Here is a 17,476-nt window from a genome sequence, read left to right as displayed (position 1 = left end):
CGGGTCAGGTCGCGGCGCGTGCGCGCTAGGCGGGCCGCGGGGGCGGGGGCTCGCGGACCAGGGGGCGGGGCTCGCTGGCCGGGGGCGGGGCCTTGTCGCGCAGGGGGCCCGCAGAGCCGTCTGAGGGCGGGGAGTTTGGGCGGGGCTTGGGCTCGTGGGGCTGGTGCGCTCGCCCCGGGGTTTATTTAATTTTATTACTTTTTTTGAAAGGATTTTATTTATTTGAGAGCGACCAAGATAGCGACAGAGGTAGCGAGAAGAGAGGGAAAAGCGGGCTCCGCACTGAGCGGGGAGCCTGATGTTGGCGGGGGGGGGCTTCCATCCCAGGACCCGGGTTCAAGACCCCATCCGAAGGCAGACGCCTCACTGCCAGAGCCACCCCGGCGCCCCTATTGACTCACTTTAAAGATTTACTTATTTATTTTACGGGCAGAGGGAGAAGGGAGAACGTCTCAAGCAGGGTCCCCAGGGAGCCTGCGGAGTGCCGCCGGCGTCGATCCCAGGACCCCGAGGCCACGGCCGAAGCGGAAACCAAGGCGGGATGCTTGGCTCACCGAGCCACCCGGGAGCCCCTCAGACTTCAGCCTGAGCGCAGTGGGGACGTCGGAGGGTTTTGTGCGCGGGCAGGCCTTGAAAAGATCACTCGGCCCGCGTGGGGCGGGGGTCGCAGGATCGCAGCGGAAAAGCAGGAGGGGCCCCTGGTGGGGTGGATGGAGCCAGCCCGTGGGAGTCCCGCTGGTCCGGAGCTGGTCGGGGGTGATGGGTGTGGGGGAGAAGGACTGACAGGGCGGACATAGCAGGGTAGCCGGGGGTACCCTTCACTGGGCTGGGGGAATGAGTTCCAGGAAAGCAGGGTGACTTGGCAAGGGCCGGCAGGAGGAGCACAGCGGGTCACCCTGCGCGCAATGGCTGTCTCTGGAGGGTTGTCATCCCTGGGGACCCCAGCCCTGGGGGGGCATGGGAGGCTGGCAATGTCAGGGCCAACACCCACCCCTTAAGGCCCACATCCTCAGCTCCAGCTCCCTTTGACCCCAGGCCCCTGGGGCCCCTCCTCTCATCCCCTTCTTTGTTCTGCTGTTTTAGGAAGTGAGATGCAAACGTTTACCTTTTGTCTGTGGTGCCCCAGGAGCAGAAGGCGGACAGGGTTAGGGGAAGCTGGAAGACTGTGGCCCAGGCTCTGCCTGTCCGGGGCAGGTCTGCGATGATGCCCAACGAGGAGGCCATGACACCGAGCACCTCACAGGCCGATGGGAAACTGGGAAGTGGGGTGGTGCAGGCCTCCGGGAGATTTGATCTTTATTTTGTTTGCAGCTCAGTTGAGAGACATCGGCAGAGGGTGGCCTGAAGGGGGAGACAGAGAGGCGGGCGGGACCCCAGGCTCTGCCTGCCCTGCCCACAGGGTCTGGAGCCAAGGCAGGGGCTTGGCACCCTAGTACCTGTCCTTCTCAGAGCTGGATCTGAACTGGAGTCTGGGGCTCTTTCCCCAATACCCTCAGTCTCCTTAGCTGAAAAAGAACCCGATCTGGAGTCCAGGGTACTGACCGGGCCAGACGTTGTGGGCCTGAGCTAGCAGCGAGCCCGTAATTAGGCACGCTTGCTATGCACGTCCTCATTGCTGGGTCTGTTCTGCTCCTGCCTCCCACCCCCGGCTAGACACATCCCCCACTTAGAACCCCTGGACGGTGCAGCAGCTACTAGGGACACTGGAGACATGGGCATGCTCTGCGTGGACAGCCACCTGGAGCAGGGTCCCTTGGCCACAAACGCTAGTGCTCAGTGTTGGTCCCTGCCGTCGCTGGTGCTGGGCCTGGGTCTGGGGCCCAGCCAGGTGACTGAGCAGGGCACGAGTCACAACCCCGGCCACTGCAGGAGTTCCCGAAGCCACCAGCCCTAACATGTCAGCCTCTGTGTCATCCGAGCTTCCCTGGAGGAGGAGGGGGCAGGCCCAGGCACTGGCTGTAGGCTTAGCCACCAGGTCACTAAGGAGAACCCCAGTGCTCGGGGACAGGAGTCCGGAGCCAAAGGGGCTGCCGAGTGAGGAGGTGAGGAGCAGCACCGAGCCACCGCTGTCTACAGTGGCCAGGACACTGCCCGCAGGGCCCGCGGGAGCTGGTGAGCGCACCGGGCAGGGTTCGGGGCCGGGCTCTCCTGAGCCCAGGGCTGCCCCTTCCATCGCCAGCAGCTCCGGGCAGGCTGAGGGGCCGGGGGTGGTGGACAGGACGCCTTGGGGTATGGCTCGCTGCACCGCGGGCTCCAGGGTGGGCGTGGGCCTGGACTGGGGCCCCCGCAGCCCCAGGTCTCCGACCAGCAGGCTCAGTAGGGCGTCCCCAGCCAGGTCCGGGGCTGGGGCTTGAGCCGCTTGGCGCAGCACGGCTGCGAGTTTGGGGTTGGTGGCTCGGGCCCCGGGGCCCAGGGGGGTCCCATTGGCATGGCACAGTAGTGGACAGAGGCCCTTTGTGCCCCGGGCTGCCAGAGCTGTGGCCAGGGCTGTGTCCACCAGGAAGCCGTCTTGAGCCAGCGAGGCGGGGCCCCCCAGCAGCCGTGGCCACGGCAGGCGGCCGAAGCGCGCGTGCAGCAGGTGCAGGCTGGGCAGGGCGGACGGCAGCCTCAGGCCGGGGGCCAGGGGCTGCGCGGGGCCCGGCGTCAGGGCAGTTGGGCTGCCCGAGGAGCTGTTGTGGAAGAGGGCCCAGAACGTGGCACCTGGAGGAGACAGAGGGCCATGGGGTCAGGCTCGCTCGGTGCCCCCGGGTGGGGGGGGTTGCTACCTTAGCCTGAGGTTGGGCCTGGAGACAGGGGTCAGTAACTAGGCCCAGGGTCAAGACCACATGCACCAGGGAGCAGGGCTCACAGCCTAGGTCCTGCCACTGAGCGGCCTGGGGTGTCAGGACCCAAGGTACAGATTCCGGAGCAGGCCTGGGGCCGCAGGGCACTGACCTAGCCCCGTGGTGTGAGGGTGCACCACCGCCAGACACAAAGCTGCTCCCACTCCCGCGTCCACGACGTTGCCCCCGGCGACGAGCAGCTCTCGGCCCAGGTGGGAGCACGTGGCTACGGCCAGGAACACACTGTCTTGGGGCGTGGCCGGCGACCAGTGCCCTGGGCCCTGCCCTCCCCCAAGCGGCTCCTGGCTCTGACCTGCAGGGCTGATGATGGCACCGTGGTGGTACACACCGGGGGCGTGGGAGTGCCCGCCGGGCCGGGGGGCTGCCGGGCCCTGGCTTCCTGTAGGGTCACCCCTGATGTAGAGTTGCCTTGCGGCCAGGGAGAAGCCAATGACCAGCAGCAGCAGGGCAGCACCGAGGCGGGCCCAGGCCCCAGGCAGCCCGCCGACCTCGTTCCTGCCGAGAAGGGTGTCCTGTGTCAGGCCTGGGACCAGAGCACGACCCAGAGTTCTGAGGGAGCCGAGGGGCTATTTTCCAGAAAGACCTCCTGGTACCGCATAGAGGAGACATGGTAACTGGAAGGGGCTCGGGGACACAGGCCAGCCAGGGAGGGAGTCTCTGGACTGAGACCGGCAGGAGGGAGGCCTGGGGGGGCTCGTCTGGCTTGAGGAGCAGGGCCCAGCCAGGTGTGGCCAGACCCCAGCCTGCCCAGCAGGTGCCTCCTGCACAGGGGGTTGGGGTGGGGCCCTCTGACAGAGCAGCGGGCATGGCTGACTGGGGCTGATCCGAGCACAGACCTCAGACTCGCCGGTGGAGACCTGGTCTGGGGCTTCAGCCTGGCTTCTCCCCATTCACCCAGAAAGTTCCTGGAGCCAAGTCGAGCCAAGCATGGGGGTATCTGCCCTCCGCCCCCATGTTAGGGGCTCCAGAGGGAGGGACTTCCCAGCCTCAGGCCTGAGGGGCCGGGTGCCCAGACCTCTCCTTGACTCACCCCAAGGAGTTGTGAAGCCTCCAGGAATTGGAAACGACCAACTCAGAGGTCTCCTCATCGTTCTCGTCGTCCTCAGACCCCAAGCTGGGGTCCCAGAGCAGCAGCTGTCGGTAGAGCACGGGCCTTGCCTCCGGTTCCATGGCCCCGCGGTGCCCACACCGGCTCTGCCGCCTGCCGGCCTTCCCGCTGAATCCTGGCCTTGCCTGCGCCTGGCTGGTGGGAGGTGGAGGCTGCCTTGGGGAAGGGTGGTGTGGAATCTAGAACAGGTCTGGGCAGGGCATGGGGCCAGGGAGGCTGCGTTTGAGACTGCCCCATCAGGGCACAGGCCTGGGGACTCTCAGGGCTGGGGGGCCTGAGAGGGGGTACCGCTCAGGGAGGCAGGAGGAGCCCAGCCCCGGGGACCACAGCCGTGGCCCGAGACCCAGCCAGCATTCCCGTGGGTCCCCTGCCTTCCGGGGATGCAGATCCCAGATGCCCCAGCCTGTTCGGGACTTAGTGTGGCTTGGGTCAGGGCTCAGCCGGGAACCAGGTGCCGGTGTGGGCCATGTGGGGGAGCCTGGCCTTCTTGGTCCAGGGAGCCGCCCTGGAGGGTGGGAAAGGGGACTCCATGGTGTGTCCTGAGGCTCTTGCCAACAGGTGGCATGGCAGATCTCCTGGGCTCACAGCCTGGCCCGAGTTCCCTGCACCTGCTCTGTGCTGACCCATCTCCATGGGACCATGTCACACCCCAGCCCCAGCCTCACAGCCAGACCCTGCTTCCCGCATCACACAGTCTCGCGGCCAGCCCCGACTGCAAACCCGCTCCCACTGGGTTCTCTCCTCCCCACTGCAAGGGCAAAGCCATCCCTGCCCCCGCTTCTGGCTCTGCCTGGCCCAGGGCCCCACAGCCTCACTGGCCCCTCCTCTCCCGCAGCTTCCTGATTTCCCCAGTGGTTCCCGTCTCCCTCTGAGTGCATCGGAATCACTCAGGGAGCTTGTGCCGTCCGCGTTCTGACTCTGTAGGTCTGCGGGAGGCACCGGGAATCGGCTTTCCCAGGTGATCCCGGGCCACACTTTGCGTAGCACTGACCCACAGAAAGCCATGAACACCTGCGGCCTCCACTTCCCTGCCTCCCATGTCCCCCTGCACTCACGTTCGGCGGGTGTCCGGGGTTTCTGATTTCTCAGACGGATCAAAAACGAACGAGCCATGTGTAGACTGTGGCAGAGGCCTGCGTCCTTTCCCTTTTGCCCAGCATGTGTGTGGGAGTGATCTCGAAGACCTGCTCTCCTTTCGTAAACTAAGGGAAGCCTATAATCTCAGGGTGAAGGTTGTCCTTCCTTCCTAGGAAAAGGCTGCCGGGGACCGTGGAAGTCCGTGGCGCCCCCGTGTCCTGCCACCTGCAGCCGGCCCTCGGGCTCCCAGTGTCGCTTCCTTCGCTCAGCAGACGGGATCTTTGGCCTGACGAGCTCTTTGGGACCTAGACTCCCCCTGCCTGGGTCCTCCTGCACCCTCTCTTGCTCCTGCAGCCCTGGGCCCGGACAGCACCGCACCCCACAGTTACCTCTTAGCCACGCTCCACTTAGAGGCTACGACGGGCTCCGGGAACACCTGGTGGTCAGGCTGGGCGGCGCCACGGTCTGAGGCAGCCCATCCTCTCGGCAGGGCTGGGGAGTGGCATTGGCTTCAGGAGACCTGGATCTCAGCCAGTTTCCGCCACGGACTCACCACGTGGCCAGGCACGTGGTGTAGCCTCTGGGAGTCCTGACTCCACTTCCATAAAACAGGATGGGCAACATCTGTCCTCAGACTCAAACAAGGAGATTTGCTGAAAGCCTGATACACGCTGGACCTTCCAGAGCTGTGGGTTCCTTCCCGGGCCTGTGATTTATAGGTCAGGATTTAGGTTTCGTCATCCTGTTTGCCCACAGAGCTCCTAATCCCTTGCCATCTCCTAAATGCTGAGAGACCTGTAGGTGACTTTCGCTTGTTAATGAGGGGAGTCAGTGGCCTGGCCGGGAGAACTCCCAGCCCCACCCCTGACTGCTGGGGACCTACGCGGACGGGCTGGAGGCTGCATCTCTCACCAGCGGTGGAGGATTTGATGAGTCGTGCTTTGTCGTGAAGCCTCCACAATATCCAGGACAGGGCTCGGAGAACTTGCGGTCCGTGGGCATGTGGGGGTGCTGGCTGGTAGAGTGGGGCTTTTGTAATAAAGGACGATCCCAGGAATAAGGGTTTCTCTGAGCTCTGTGAGCCCCTCTCGTCAAGTTGTCTGACCTGAGGAGGCAGTCGTGGGAACCTCTGATCCATAGCCATTTGCTCAGAAGTACAGGGAACAGGGCACCTGGGAGACTCAGTCAGGTAAGCATCTGTTTTCGGCTCAGGCCATGATCCTGGGGTCCTGGGATCGAGCCCCACATTGGGCTCTCTTGCTCCGCGGGGAACCTGCATCTCTCTCTCCCAATCCCCCTGCTTGTGTTCCCTCTCTCTCTGTGTCTCTCTCTGTCGTATAAATGAAATCTTTAAAAAAAAGTACAGGGAACAACTCACTTGCTACGCAGGTCTGAAGCAGGGTAGGGAGCGGTCTTACCCCATGGACTCTGACCCTGTCTCTGGGTACACAGGATCGGAAACGAGTGGAGGCAGGGGAACCTGCTGGTGTGGGAATACCTGCCCCCACCCCCGCGGGAACTGGGTCCAGGAAGCTCTTCACCCCTCCGCCGTAGGGCTTCTATCTCCCCAGGCTACAGCGGTCTGCAGGAGTCACACCAGCAACCACACACGCACACCTGCAGGTGGCTCACCTCCGGTGATCAGACCGAAGGTGCACTCACTCCTTCTCTTAGTCGTGGGTGCACATCCCAATCACCTGGTGAGCTTAAAAAGCTCCTAAAACCCAGGCAGACCCATTAAATAGTTAAGTCAGAATCTTTAGGTGAGCATTTAAAAGATACGGTTACAAGGCTTCCCAGGTGTTTCCAACGTGTAGCCACAACTGACAACAGCTGCCTTATCTGGCCCTCCAGTGAGTTTTGCAACGGGAATCACTATTTTTTTTTTTTTGAGAGGGAGAGAGATCAAGGGCACGAGTGTGCACCTTGCCTGTGGGGGGAGGGACAGAGGGAGAGAGAGCAAAACTTAAGCAGGCTCTGAGCCGAGCTCGATCTCATGACCCTGAGATCATGACCTGAGCCGAAATCACGAGTCAGAAGCTTTACCCACTGAGCCGTCCAGGTGCGTCCTCTATTATTTTTAAGGTTTTAACTTAAATTCCAGTTAGTCAAAACACACAGTGTAACGGTAGTGTCCGGCGGAGCGTCCAGAGATTCAACACGTCCCTATGTCGCCTGTGTTCCTCACACTCCATCTTAAAAAAAAACAAACCAGGACCCTGGTCTCCCCGCTCCCACTGCCATCAGACACCAGCTGAGTCACTGTCTCTGCCAGGGAGCTGTGTCATCATGAGGCTTTGCAGGGCCCACCCGGCAAGTGCTGTCGGACTTAGACCCTCCCAGACCCATTACTCGGTGGGTATCTTGCCTGAGGCCGGGTGGTCCCCCAGTCGACCACGCACCTTCCCCCACAGTCTGGTGGCTCTGCCCAGAACGCGTCCCCACAGCAAGGAAGGGTGTGGGGTCAGCGGTCAGCAATCCTTCTGGCTCCTCAGGCTCCAGGCAAGGCTTTCCTACTCAGCATAGCTCCAGCTCAGGCCTGCGGGGTGCCTGCATGCGTGTGCGTGCGTAGGCATGCGTGGCTGCGTGTGTGCGTGTGTGCACACACGTTTCTTCAGGTTGGCTGTGTAATCAGCCCACGGGACACGTTGGGATTCGACCCGGGTTATAGACTGGGAGGGGATGAAATGTCAGGGTAGAAAAACCGGCTTTTCCTGGCAGGTGACTCTGTGCGAGGTGACCGGAGTATCGGTATAAAAAATCACACCAGGGCACCTGGGTGGCTCAGTAGGTTGAGTGACTGCCTTCGGCTCAGGTCATGATCCCGGACTTCCAGGATCGAGTCCCACATCGGGCTCCCAGCTCCTTGGGGAGTCTGCGTCTCCCTCTGACCTTCTCCTCTCTCATGCTCTCTCTCACTCATTCTCCCTCAAATAAATAAATAAAATCTTTTAAAAAAAAATCACTCCAGGTGATTCCAGTTGCAGGAACCCCTGAAAACGGTTTTGAGCAAGTCAAGAACGCCGGGACAGGGAGGAGGCAGCGTTAGAATGAGTGTATGCCGTTTGCCGCCGGAATCGTGCACCTGGAAAATGAAATAATCACGTCTTTCTGGGGTTATTAAATGCTGGTGCTAAGCTAATCATTTCTGAATGCCGCCGTGGTCCATGAGTCGGAAGGGGGACTACGATGATCTTTGGTGTTGGTCTCGGGCTGTCACCCAGCAATGCTGTGGCTGGAACGGCCTTTGTGAATCTTACTGTAACTGTGAGACATCTCCCAGAACCACCAGGAAACTGCACAAACAGGGGCACCTGGGGGCTCAGTCGGGAAAGTGTCTGCCTTCAGTTCAGGTTCTGATCTCTGGGTCCTGGGATCGAGCCCTGCATTGGGCTTCCTGTTCTGTAGGGAGTCTTCTTCCTCCCTTTCTCTGTCTCTGCCCATTCCCACTGCTCATTCTCTCTTTCAAATAAATAAATAAAATCTTAAAAAAAAAAAGAAGCTTTGCAGAAACAGAGGTCTACTACCTATAGGACCTGGAAATTACATAGCACACCTGGCCCACACGGTGAGGGGGTCGGAGGTTCTGCTTCTTTGGGGGTTGAGGATGGGGCCCAGTGCTCACTCTTTATTGGTGAATTTAGAACATAACAGCAGGAACTTAAAACACAGGTGAGAAGAGACAAGTGGTTCAAAAGGCCATTATTGGAATCAATAGATCTTGAGAAGAAAGAGCAGCTTGCTCTGCGAGGACGGTCCATGACCACCCCGAACTGAACACAGGACGAGCCTGTGCATTTTCTGGACCGTCTCTCTCGCAAACAGTTCCCAGGTCACTCCAAGTCACGAAAGTCTCATTTCAGTAACTGCAATTAAGAAAGCCATACAGGGTGCCTGGGTGGCTCAGTGGGTTAAGCCTCTGCCTTCGGCTCAGGTCATGGTCTCAGGGTCCTGGGATCGAGCCCCGCATCGGGCTCTCTGCTCAGCGGGGAGCTTGCTTCCCCCTCTCTCTCTGTCTGCCTCTCTGCCTACTTGTGAACTCTCTCTGTCAAATAAATAAAATCTTAAAAAAAAAAAAAAGAAAGTAGTACAGGATGGCCAAAGGCATGGAGACAAGGACAGCAGTTGCCAGGGGTGGGGGGCTGCGGTCAGGGGTGAAGAAGTTTCTGGAGACAGACGCACGCTGGTGTGAGTGAACTTGCTGCCACAGGGTTGAACCGTTAACAAGGGCCAGCAGCGGTAAATTCGATGTCGGGTATATATATTTTTTAAATTTATTTATTTGACAGAGAGAGAGAGAGAGATCACAAGTAGGCAGAGAGGCGGGGGGGGGGAGGGGGAGGGGGAGCAGGCTTCCCACTGAGCAGAGAGCCCGATGCAGGGCTCGATCCCAGGACCCGGAGATCATGACCTGAGCGGAAGGCAGAGGCTCAACCCACTGAGCCACCCAGGTGCCCCCAATGTCAGGGATATTTGACCGCAATGAAAAATGCAGAAACAGCGCAATGCCTCCCCAAACAAAACAAAACTGAAAAGTTCATCTCCAAGGTTAAAATCTTCTTCTTTACACCTTCTCAGTCTGTTTTGGGTAGGTCTCTGGCAACAGGGGGGACAAGCGTGTGTGTGGGCATGTGTGCCCCTGTGCATGAGACAGTGTGTGTGTATGTGCGTCCCACTCCTTCCAGACCTGCCCGCCCAGCCCTGCACCCTGAGACCCTCCTCCTCACCCACTAGACTGCTGTTTCTTCTGGGGTGGAGTAGGGGAGGGGGCAAGCAAGGTCTCCCAGCCGCACCGTCTGAGCTGGCACACGGCCTCTCCCGGGCTTGGTGTGCGTGCGAGGCTGACTCATCTAGAGCGGGCCTGTTCTGCAGGCTCTCTGCAGGCCCCCCGCCCCCCGCCCCTCACTCGCACCCCCTGGGCTCGCGCAGGTGGCCCAGCCTGCAGGTGGCCCAGCCTCCTGCGCTCTCTGCGGCAGGCGCCTCCCACCTGGCTGTTAGGATCCGGCCTCCCGCCAGGGGGCGCGCGGTTGTAGGCTCCGGGGCGCCCGGGTTCGGTCTGTGCACCTGTCCCTGGGAGCCCCACAGACACCGGCCCTTCTCCCCGCGGACCTGGGGCTCTTGGTGTCTGGGCGGCGAACCGTCTTCACTTCGCCCGCAACACCGCCGGTGGCTAGCAAGTCGGCCATGCATCCCATTTTGAAAATCAGATTTTGGGGGGTATAATGCATAGAAGGTAAAATTCACAGATTTAATGTATTTAACAACACCACAACCAAGACACAGGACGTCTGTATCACCCAAAAAGTTTCCTTGTGCCCCTCGGCCTGCCTTTTACCCCTGGCCCTCGGAACCACCGAGCTAACTTCTGTCCCTCTGCGATTGTCTTTACCAGGCCTCCTGTTTAGAGGATTGACCTGTAACCAGTGGAACCATACAATATACCCTCTTCCATTTCTCACGCCTTTCGCGTAGGGGAGAGCCTTTGAGAGGCACCCGTGTTGTCGCAAGTACTCGTACTTTTTTATTGATGAGCGATGTTCACTGTATCCATAGACAACAATGTATTTGCTCATCGGTGAGGATTGGGTTGTTTCCAATGTTGTATTATTATGAAGACAGCTGTTACAAGCATTTCCACGCAAGTCTTTGTGGGAGCATGTTTTCATCCCTCCTTTTAAAAGTTTCTTTGAAGATTTTATTTATTTGAGAGAGAAAGCCAGCTCGCGAGCAGGGGGAGGGGCAGGCAGAGGGAGAAGCAGGCTTCCGCTGAGCCGGGAGCCTGATGCAGGACGCGATCTCACCATACTGGGATCATGACCTGACCCGAAGGCAGACACTTAACCCAATGAGCCAGCAGGTACCCCAGTTTTAGGTCTAGTTTTAGTTAGGTCTATGATTCATTTTGAATTAATTTGGGAGAATGGCATGAGGTACAGGTCAAAGTTCGTTTTACCTTTGCATGTAGATATCCAATTATTCCAGTGCCCCTGGTGGGGAGAAAACTGCCATCTTCCTCGTTTCTAACCCTCGTTGCAAGTCCACGGACTGCACGCATGTGAGCTGATGTGTGGACTCCGTTCTTGCCCGCAGCGAGCCCTGGTCGGTTCATACCTCCATCTTTCCCAAACACACTGAGCACACTATCTCGACGGATGCAGCTTATGTATCAAAATCAGCTAGATTCTGAGACCACCAGCGTAGCTGTTCTTTTTTAAAAGGATTCTCGGCTAGCATTTAGAATCGTTTTCGCAGTTTTTGGAAAGAAAGCCTGCAGTGGCTTTGACGGGTGTGGCAGTGCTCGATAGGCCCAACCGGACTGAACTGACAAAAATCATCTTACGATTCATGAGCCCGTTTATCTCAATTTGCTTAGGACTTTTTCCACTTGGGCTCGCGGTCCCTCACGATTGCCCATGTGCAAGCCTGCTGTACGTTTCCTTAGGTGCGTCTTTCCGTTTTCCGCTGTCACGAATGGTACTTTCTGCTGTGTGACTGCCATTGTAGACGGTATTTTAGAGAACATCTCAGGGCCCTGCTAGTGATGTCTTGCTCGGGTGAAGAAATCCGATTGATTTTTGTGTGTTGACCTTGATCTCGTGTCCTGAGACCTCGCTAAGCTCGTCTATTAGTTACAGCAGTTTCTTTGAGTTTCACTGAAGATTTTCTAAGTGGACACTTCCGTTTCTGGAACAAAGAGTTTTACTTTGTATCTAGTATACACGCCTTCTGTTTCTTATCTGTTGCACTGACAAAAGCCCCTAGCACAGTTTCCAGCGGGAGAAGTGAGACACGATACGCTGGTCTTTCGTCCCCTAATCTTAGAGGAGACACCTTTAGCCTTTTATGGTCAAGAACAGTGTTAGTTGTAAGGTTCCCCTGTCTGCTTTTTACCGGGTTGAGGAAGTTCCATTCTGTCCCTAGTTTACTAAGGGTTTTTTTTAAAAAAATTAATCATTTAAAGTGGATGTTGTACTTCATCAAATGGTTTTTCTGCATCTGCTGAGATAACCCTATAGTTCTTCTGGTTCACACTATTAATTTGAATTATACTGATTAATTTTCAAATGCTAACCTAGGCTTGCCTTCCTGGCATAAACCCTTGACGGTCATGAGGCATTATCTTGTTATGTGTTACTGGATTTGATTTGTTCAAGTCTTGGTGTGAGGTTCTTATCTATTTTGAGTATCAGGAACAAACAGGCCAGGGGTAGCTCCTTTCTTTCAAAAATTTCCTAAATGTTTCCTTGAGCATTTCTTTCTTAAATGTCTGGTAGACTTCATCAGTGAAGTAACTGGTGCCTGGAGTTTTCTTTTAAGAAGGGTTGGCTCTTCTTTTTGAGTGGGTTTTGACACTTTGTATCTTTGGAGGATTTATGCATTTCGTTTAGTCGAATTTATAGTTCACACTATCCCCCTCATTACCCTCTTGAAGCCTGTAGGGTCTGTGGAAATGTCCTCTGTTACACTCCTGATAATTTGTGTGTTTTCTTTCCCCGATCTGTCTGCCTAGACTTTCCCTCCCTCCCTCCCTCCCTCCCTCCCATGTTGTAAATCATTTCAAAGAATCAGCTTTTGGATTAATTTCTGGCATGATTGACTTTATTATGCTTCTGTTTTCCACTTAATTAAATTCTGCTCTTATATTTATGATTTTCTTCCACTTATTTCAGACCTGACATGTGCCCCTTCCTTGAGACCCTTACGACACTGAAGCCAAAACAATGAGCGGGGGCAACGGCAGACCCCACCTTCCCGACGTCACCGCTATGAAAACTATTATTTCACAAGTTTTGTCTATTTTTAGAGCATGGGGGTAAGAGGGAAAACTCAGTCCTTGTCATTCATTCCATCTTGGCGACAAGTGGGATCTCCTGGAGCACTTTTGAGATTTTCATTTTACATTGCCTTTTCCCCCCTAGCAATTTGATTACGATGTGGGTTGGGGTGGTTTTCTTGGTTCCTTTGCTTGGATTTCGTTGAGATTCTTGGGTCTATGGGTTGATGGTCATCATTTCCTTTGGAAAATGTTAAAGCATGATGTATTGAAATATCTGTTCTCGGTTCCACAATGTTCTCCTTTGCTCCCGGGTTCCCAGCTACATGTATGTGAGACCGCTGGACGCGGCACCATAACTCTGCTCCCAGTTTTTCCCGTGGCTTTTCTCCTGGTGGCTCATTTGGGGCAGGTTACGTCACATTTTCTGCAGGTCCCCTGACTTTTTCTTTGGGGGTGTCTCATCCTACTGTAATCCCATCAGGTGCATTTTCGTTTTGGGTGTAGTGCGTTCATGCCCCAGAAGTCCCACTTTGGTCTTTTTTGTAAATCTTCCATTTCTCTCCTCATCCTGCCCAAATTTTCCTCAGTGGTGGTTATGAGTCTAAACAGCTGTTTTAAAGTCTTTATCTACTAATTCCCTCATCCCTGTCTTTTCTGGGTCTGTGTCTAATAATTGTTTTTTCTCCTTCTTATGGGTCACCTTTTTCCATTCTGTTGCAGGCCTGGTAATGTTCTAATAGGTGCTGAATATTCTAGATTTTACATTATTTAGTGCTGTATTCTGGTGTATTTCTTTAAAAAATAATGGATTTTGTTCTGGCTCCTGGCTAAGTAACCTGGAGCCAGTTTTATCCTTTCGGCTTCTTTGGAAGCTTTGTTAAAGCAACTTCTATTCTGGGACAAGTCAGCTATGCTACTAATGCATGGTTCTTGTTTTTCTTCTCTTTTCTTTCCCTTCCCTTCCCTCCCCCTCTTTTTGGCGGTTTTATTGAGCTATAATTTACGAATAAAATAGTAACATATCTAAAGTGTCCAACATGAGGGGGTGAGTGGGTGGCTCTGGTCTTGATCTCAGGGTCGTGAGTTCGAGCCCCACACTGGGGATAGAGATTACTAAAAAAAATTAATTAAAAAAATAAAGTGCACAACGCGCTGATTTGATGTACATATACATTGTGAAAGAATTCCCACAAAGTTAATCAACACACCCATCACCTCACATCATTACCTTTCTTGTACTTGTGAGAAAGCTTGAGATTTATTCTCTTAGCAAATTTCAACGACGCAATTCAGCTTTGTAGTTTAAGCTACAGTCACTGTGCCGTACGTGCTCTACGTTAGACCCTCAGAACTTACTCGTGCTGTAACTGAAAGCTCGTCCCCGCTGACCGGCCTCTCCCCATTTCCCGCAACTCCAGTCTGGCCACCAGCCTTCTACTCTCTGTTTCTGCGAGTTTGACCTCCCGCCCCCCCGCCAAAACCCCCACGTGGGAGACCATGCAGGATGCGTTTTTCTCTGGCTTATGACATGTCGTGTCACGCCTGGCCATGAATCCTCAAATGGCGGGATTTTCTTTCTTTCTTTCCTTTTTTTTAAAAGATTTTATTTATTTATTTGACAGACAGAGATCACAAGTAGGCAGAGAGGCAGGCAGAGAGAGAGGGGAAGCAGGCTTCCTGCTGAGCAGAGAGCCGGATGCGGGGCTTGATCCCAGGGCCCTGAGATCATGACCTGAGCTGAAGGCAGAGGCTTTAGCCCACTGAGCCACCCAGGAGCCCCAAGGGATTTTCTTTCTCGAGGCTGAATAACATCCCATTGTCTATGGGGTGCGTAGTCACACGGTGTCCACAGCCGCTGCAGCCCTTGGCATGCCCACCAGCAGTGCTCGAGGTCCCCTCCTCACGTCGGCGCCAACATCTGCCCGGTGTCTTCCTGAGAATGGGCCTCCCAGGAGGTGTGCATGGTATCTCCCTGTGGCTTTGATGAGCGTTTCTCTGATAATCCGTGGTTAGCGCGCCTCTCAGCCACCTGTACATCTTCTTTGGAAAAATGTCTCTTTGGGTCCTTTGTCCATTTTTAATTGGGTTGTTTCTTTGATACTGAGTTGTGAGTTCCTCATGTATTTTGGACATTAGCCCCTTATTAGATAGATACGGGGCTTGCAAACATTTTCTCCGGTTCTGTAGGTTGCCCTTCCTTTGGCTGAAATGCATGACCTTCTGGAGACTCCAACCGTGCCCGCCGTACCGTGCGGCCTCTGCATTCTGGCTGCTGGTGCCCCGGACTGTTCCTGCCGCCCGTGCAAGCCCCGCACATGGCTTGGCCTGCTACTTCGTGGTGGTTCTTTCCTCCCACGGACAAGCACGTCAGTGCTCAGCAAACCTCCAGGAGACGCTCTGCAGACCCCCGGAGCTCTTTCTCTGGAGTCCCCTTCCTCCTCTGCTCTTGGCCTGTGACCTCCAGCCGCTCCCCTCCATGAGAGGGGGCGGTGTCCGGGCACCCGCCCCTCCCAGCCTGCCTGCAGGCAAGGGCCGGCACCTGGATCTCTCTTCTCCCAGGGACCTCCGTCCAGCTGCCTGTTGCTCTCATGTGGCAGAATGCTTCCTGTGTTCTCGAACTGCTTACAGTAGGAGCGGGCCGTGTCTGAGGCTGTTAACCCTTCCAAGGCAGAAAGGAGGTCCTCCTTCGCGGAGGTCTGAAGCATGAGCTGTGTTCTCTGTGTTGCCCCTCGTTTCTGGACCTGGAGCAGTTACTGACTTTCCCCGTGGTCCCCGTGAAGCTGCTGTCCCTCGACTACGGTGAGGAACCAGCACATCCCCGCCTCGTCCCTGTCGCTGGACTCACAAGACAGGTCTCCCCAGAGAACTGATACTTCTAGTGCTTTCTAACCGCTCTAAGCCTCGTCAGCCTCTTCTGTGAGCTCAAGGCGGGGGAGGGGGTCAGCTCAGGGTCTGGCTCTCACCACCTCCCATGAGGGTCTGGCTTTGGTGCCCCCCCTCCTCTGGAACTTGGGAGGCACAGGCACCTCCTGTCCTCAGGTCTTAGTGCTGGGACGGGACCCATCTGGGTCTCACATCCTGTGACACCTGTTTACCACACAGCGGGCAGGTTTCTGCCATGATTCCCAACTCATACAAGCCCCAAGAGGAAAAACAGCTCCTGGGATGCCCGGAAAATTTTGACAGAAGGAGAGGGCCTGGAGCAGGGGTCGCCGAGAGGTTCTCCTGGGTGGGGTGGACATGGCGGGCAAGGGTGGGGTGCGCTTGGAGGGCTGGTAGGGGCTGGAAGAAATGGATGGTGCCAGGGGGAGCGACTCGGGTGGGTGGAGGGCTTGGGGGGCTGGAGGTCCTGGAAGGGATGGAGGAAATCAGAGGGATGGGGGGGCTGGGAGGCTGGAGTGGGGAGGGAGGGTGCTCAGCCAGTGTGGGGCAGGGAGGACGGCGTAGATGGAAAAAGCTGTTAAATGTTTCAAATTGTGGTAAAACATACACATTGTTGATCATTTTAAGCGTTTTTAAGCGTATGGTGGGCGGCAGTAAGCACATTCCCAACATTGTACAGCCGTCCTGCTGTTGTCTCTGCAACCCGGTCATGTCCCCAGACAGAAACCACTGAACCCTAACCGGCCTGGCTACGGTTTGTTCTGTCTGGTCACAGGGGAATGGGAGCTGGGGGCCTGGGGGGGAGCAGAGGCTGCGAGGTCCTCAGAGGAACTGGGGGCACTGGGAGGAGGGGGGCTCAGGGACTGGGGGCTGGGGGACGCTGAGAGGGTCTGGAGGAACTGGAGCCATTGCGGGGAAGAGCAGCTGTCCCGCAAACGGGGCTGTTTGGTCCCCCTCTGGGTCCACCTGCTGCAGCAGCCCGTGCTCGCGCGTGCGTGGGGACAGCTGCTGGGACCCTCGCCCGGCTGGACTTGGAGCTCCCTGGCTGCAGGGCGGGCTCTGTCCCTCTCTGTGTCAGCCTGCTGTCACCCTGCTTGGGGTGGGGAGTGCAAGGGGGCCCGGGAGACCCCCCCGCCTTTCCTCCTCACTGGAGCAGGGGCTGGCCCGAGGGGGCATTGTGTCTTGTTTGTGTTTTATGTGTGAGTGTAAGCACTGTGAGCGTGTGTGAGTGTGCACACGTGTGTGAGTGTGTGTGTGTACTTGCACATGTTGGGTGTGAAGTCACACTCTGACTGTGGCGGGACGTCCCACGGTGGAGGAGGAGGGGGATGGACGAGCTGTAGACTAGGGCCCGGTCCACTGACACAGGCCTCCCAGACCCGCTCGGCCCGCCTCCTCCCTGCCCACTTGGACAGACGGACGTAGCAGCCTAGGACGTGGTAGAGGCCTGGCCGGGGGGTGGGTAGTTCTGCCCTTTCCCTTCTCCCGCCCCACCCTGCCGTCAGGGAAAACCTGGAGAATGAAGAGGAAGGTGAATACTGCTGTTCTGAGAAGCAAGGGTTAACACGCCGCCCCACGGTCATCCCTCGTTCTGGAGGATGGAAAGACACAGGGAGGCAGAGATCCAGAGAGATGCGGACGTAGGGCGCAAGGAGTCAGAGAGATACACCTGGAGGGGGTCCGTGGTGGGAGCCCTGGGAGAGGGGAGAGGTTGCAGGGGAGGGCTGGTGGGAGAGGCGCCGAGCCCCCAGGGGCCTGGAGTCCTCGGAGGCCTGGGGCACAGGAGTC

The 17,476-nt window shown here is 56.7% G+C and overlaps 1 protein-coding gene across 7 annotated transcripts; it reads right to left on the bottom strand.

Annotated features, from left to right (window-relative positions):
• Positions 1–213: 213 nt before the first annotated feature.
• On the bottom strand, positions 214–6,224 carry GGT6 (gamma-glutamyltransferase 6). Of its 7 annotated transcripts, none has more exons than XM_045986364.1 (5): positions 5,418–6,224; positions 3,874–4,141; positions 3,136–3,338; positions 2,935–3,048; positions 214–2,700 (listed from the first exon to the last, which is right to left on the bottom strand). In XM_045986364.1, exons 2-5 carry the CDS (start codon positions 4,011–4,013, stop codon positions 1,667–1,669), a joined length of 1,491 nt encoding a protein of 496 aa, XP_045842320.1. In that variant the 5' UTR covers positions 4,014–4,141; positions 5,418–6,224; the 3' UTR covers positions 214–1,666. The 7 variants fall into 7 exon arrangements, with proteins under 7 accessions (XP_045842320.1, XP_045842321.1, XP_045842317.1 ...); XM_045986365.1 differs by having other exon boundaries at positions 3,874–4,086; XM_045986361.1 differs by lacking the exon at positions 5,418–6,224 and adding an exon at positions 5,007–5,411.
• Positions 6,225–17,476: the final 11,252 nt, after the last annotated feature.

Source organism: Meles meles, chromosome 18, assembly GCF_922984935.1.
Source record: "Meles meles chromosome 18, mMelMel3.1 paternal haplotype, whole genome shotgun sequence".
Lineage (NCBI taxonomy): Eukaryota > Metazoa > Chordata > Mammalia > Carnivora > Mustelidae > Meles > Meles meles.
This window is presented reverse-complemented; position numbering and strand designations above follow the sequence as displayed.

Excerpts from the sequence above, each read along its gene's own strand:
- GGT6 (XM_045986364.1), bottom strand. The coding sequence starts at position 4,013 with ATGGAACCGGAGGCAAGGCCCGTGCTCTACCGACAGCTGCTGCTCTGG. Across the intron at positions 3,339-3,873 it reads AGGCTTCACAACTCCTTGGG|GAACGAGGTCGGCGGGCTGC; the intron begins GTGAGTCAAGGA and ends CCTTCTCGGCAG. Across the intron at positions 3,049-3,135 it reads TGCCATCATCAGCCCTGCAG|CCACGTGCTCCCACCTGGGC; the intron begins GTCAGAGCCAGG and ends TCCTGGCCGTAG.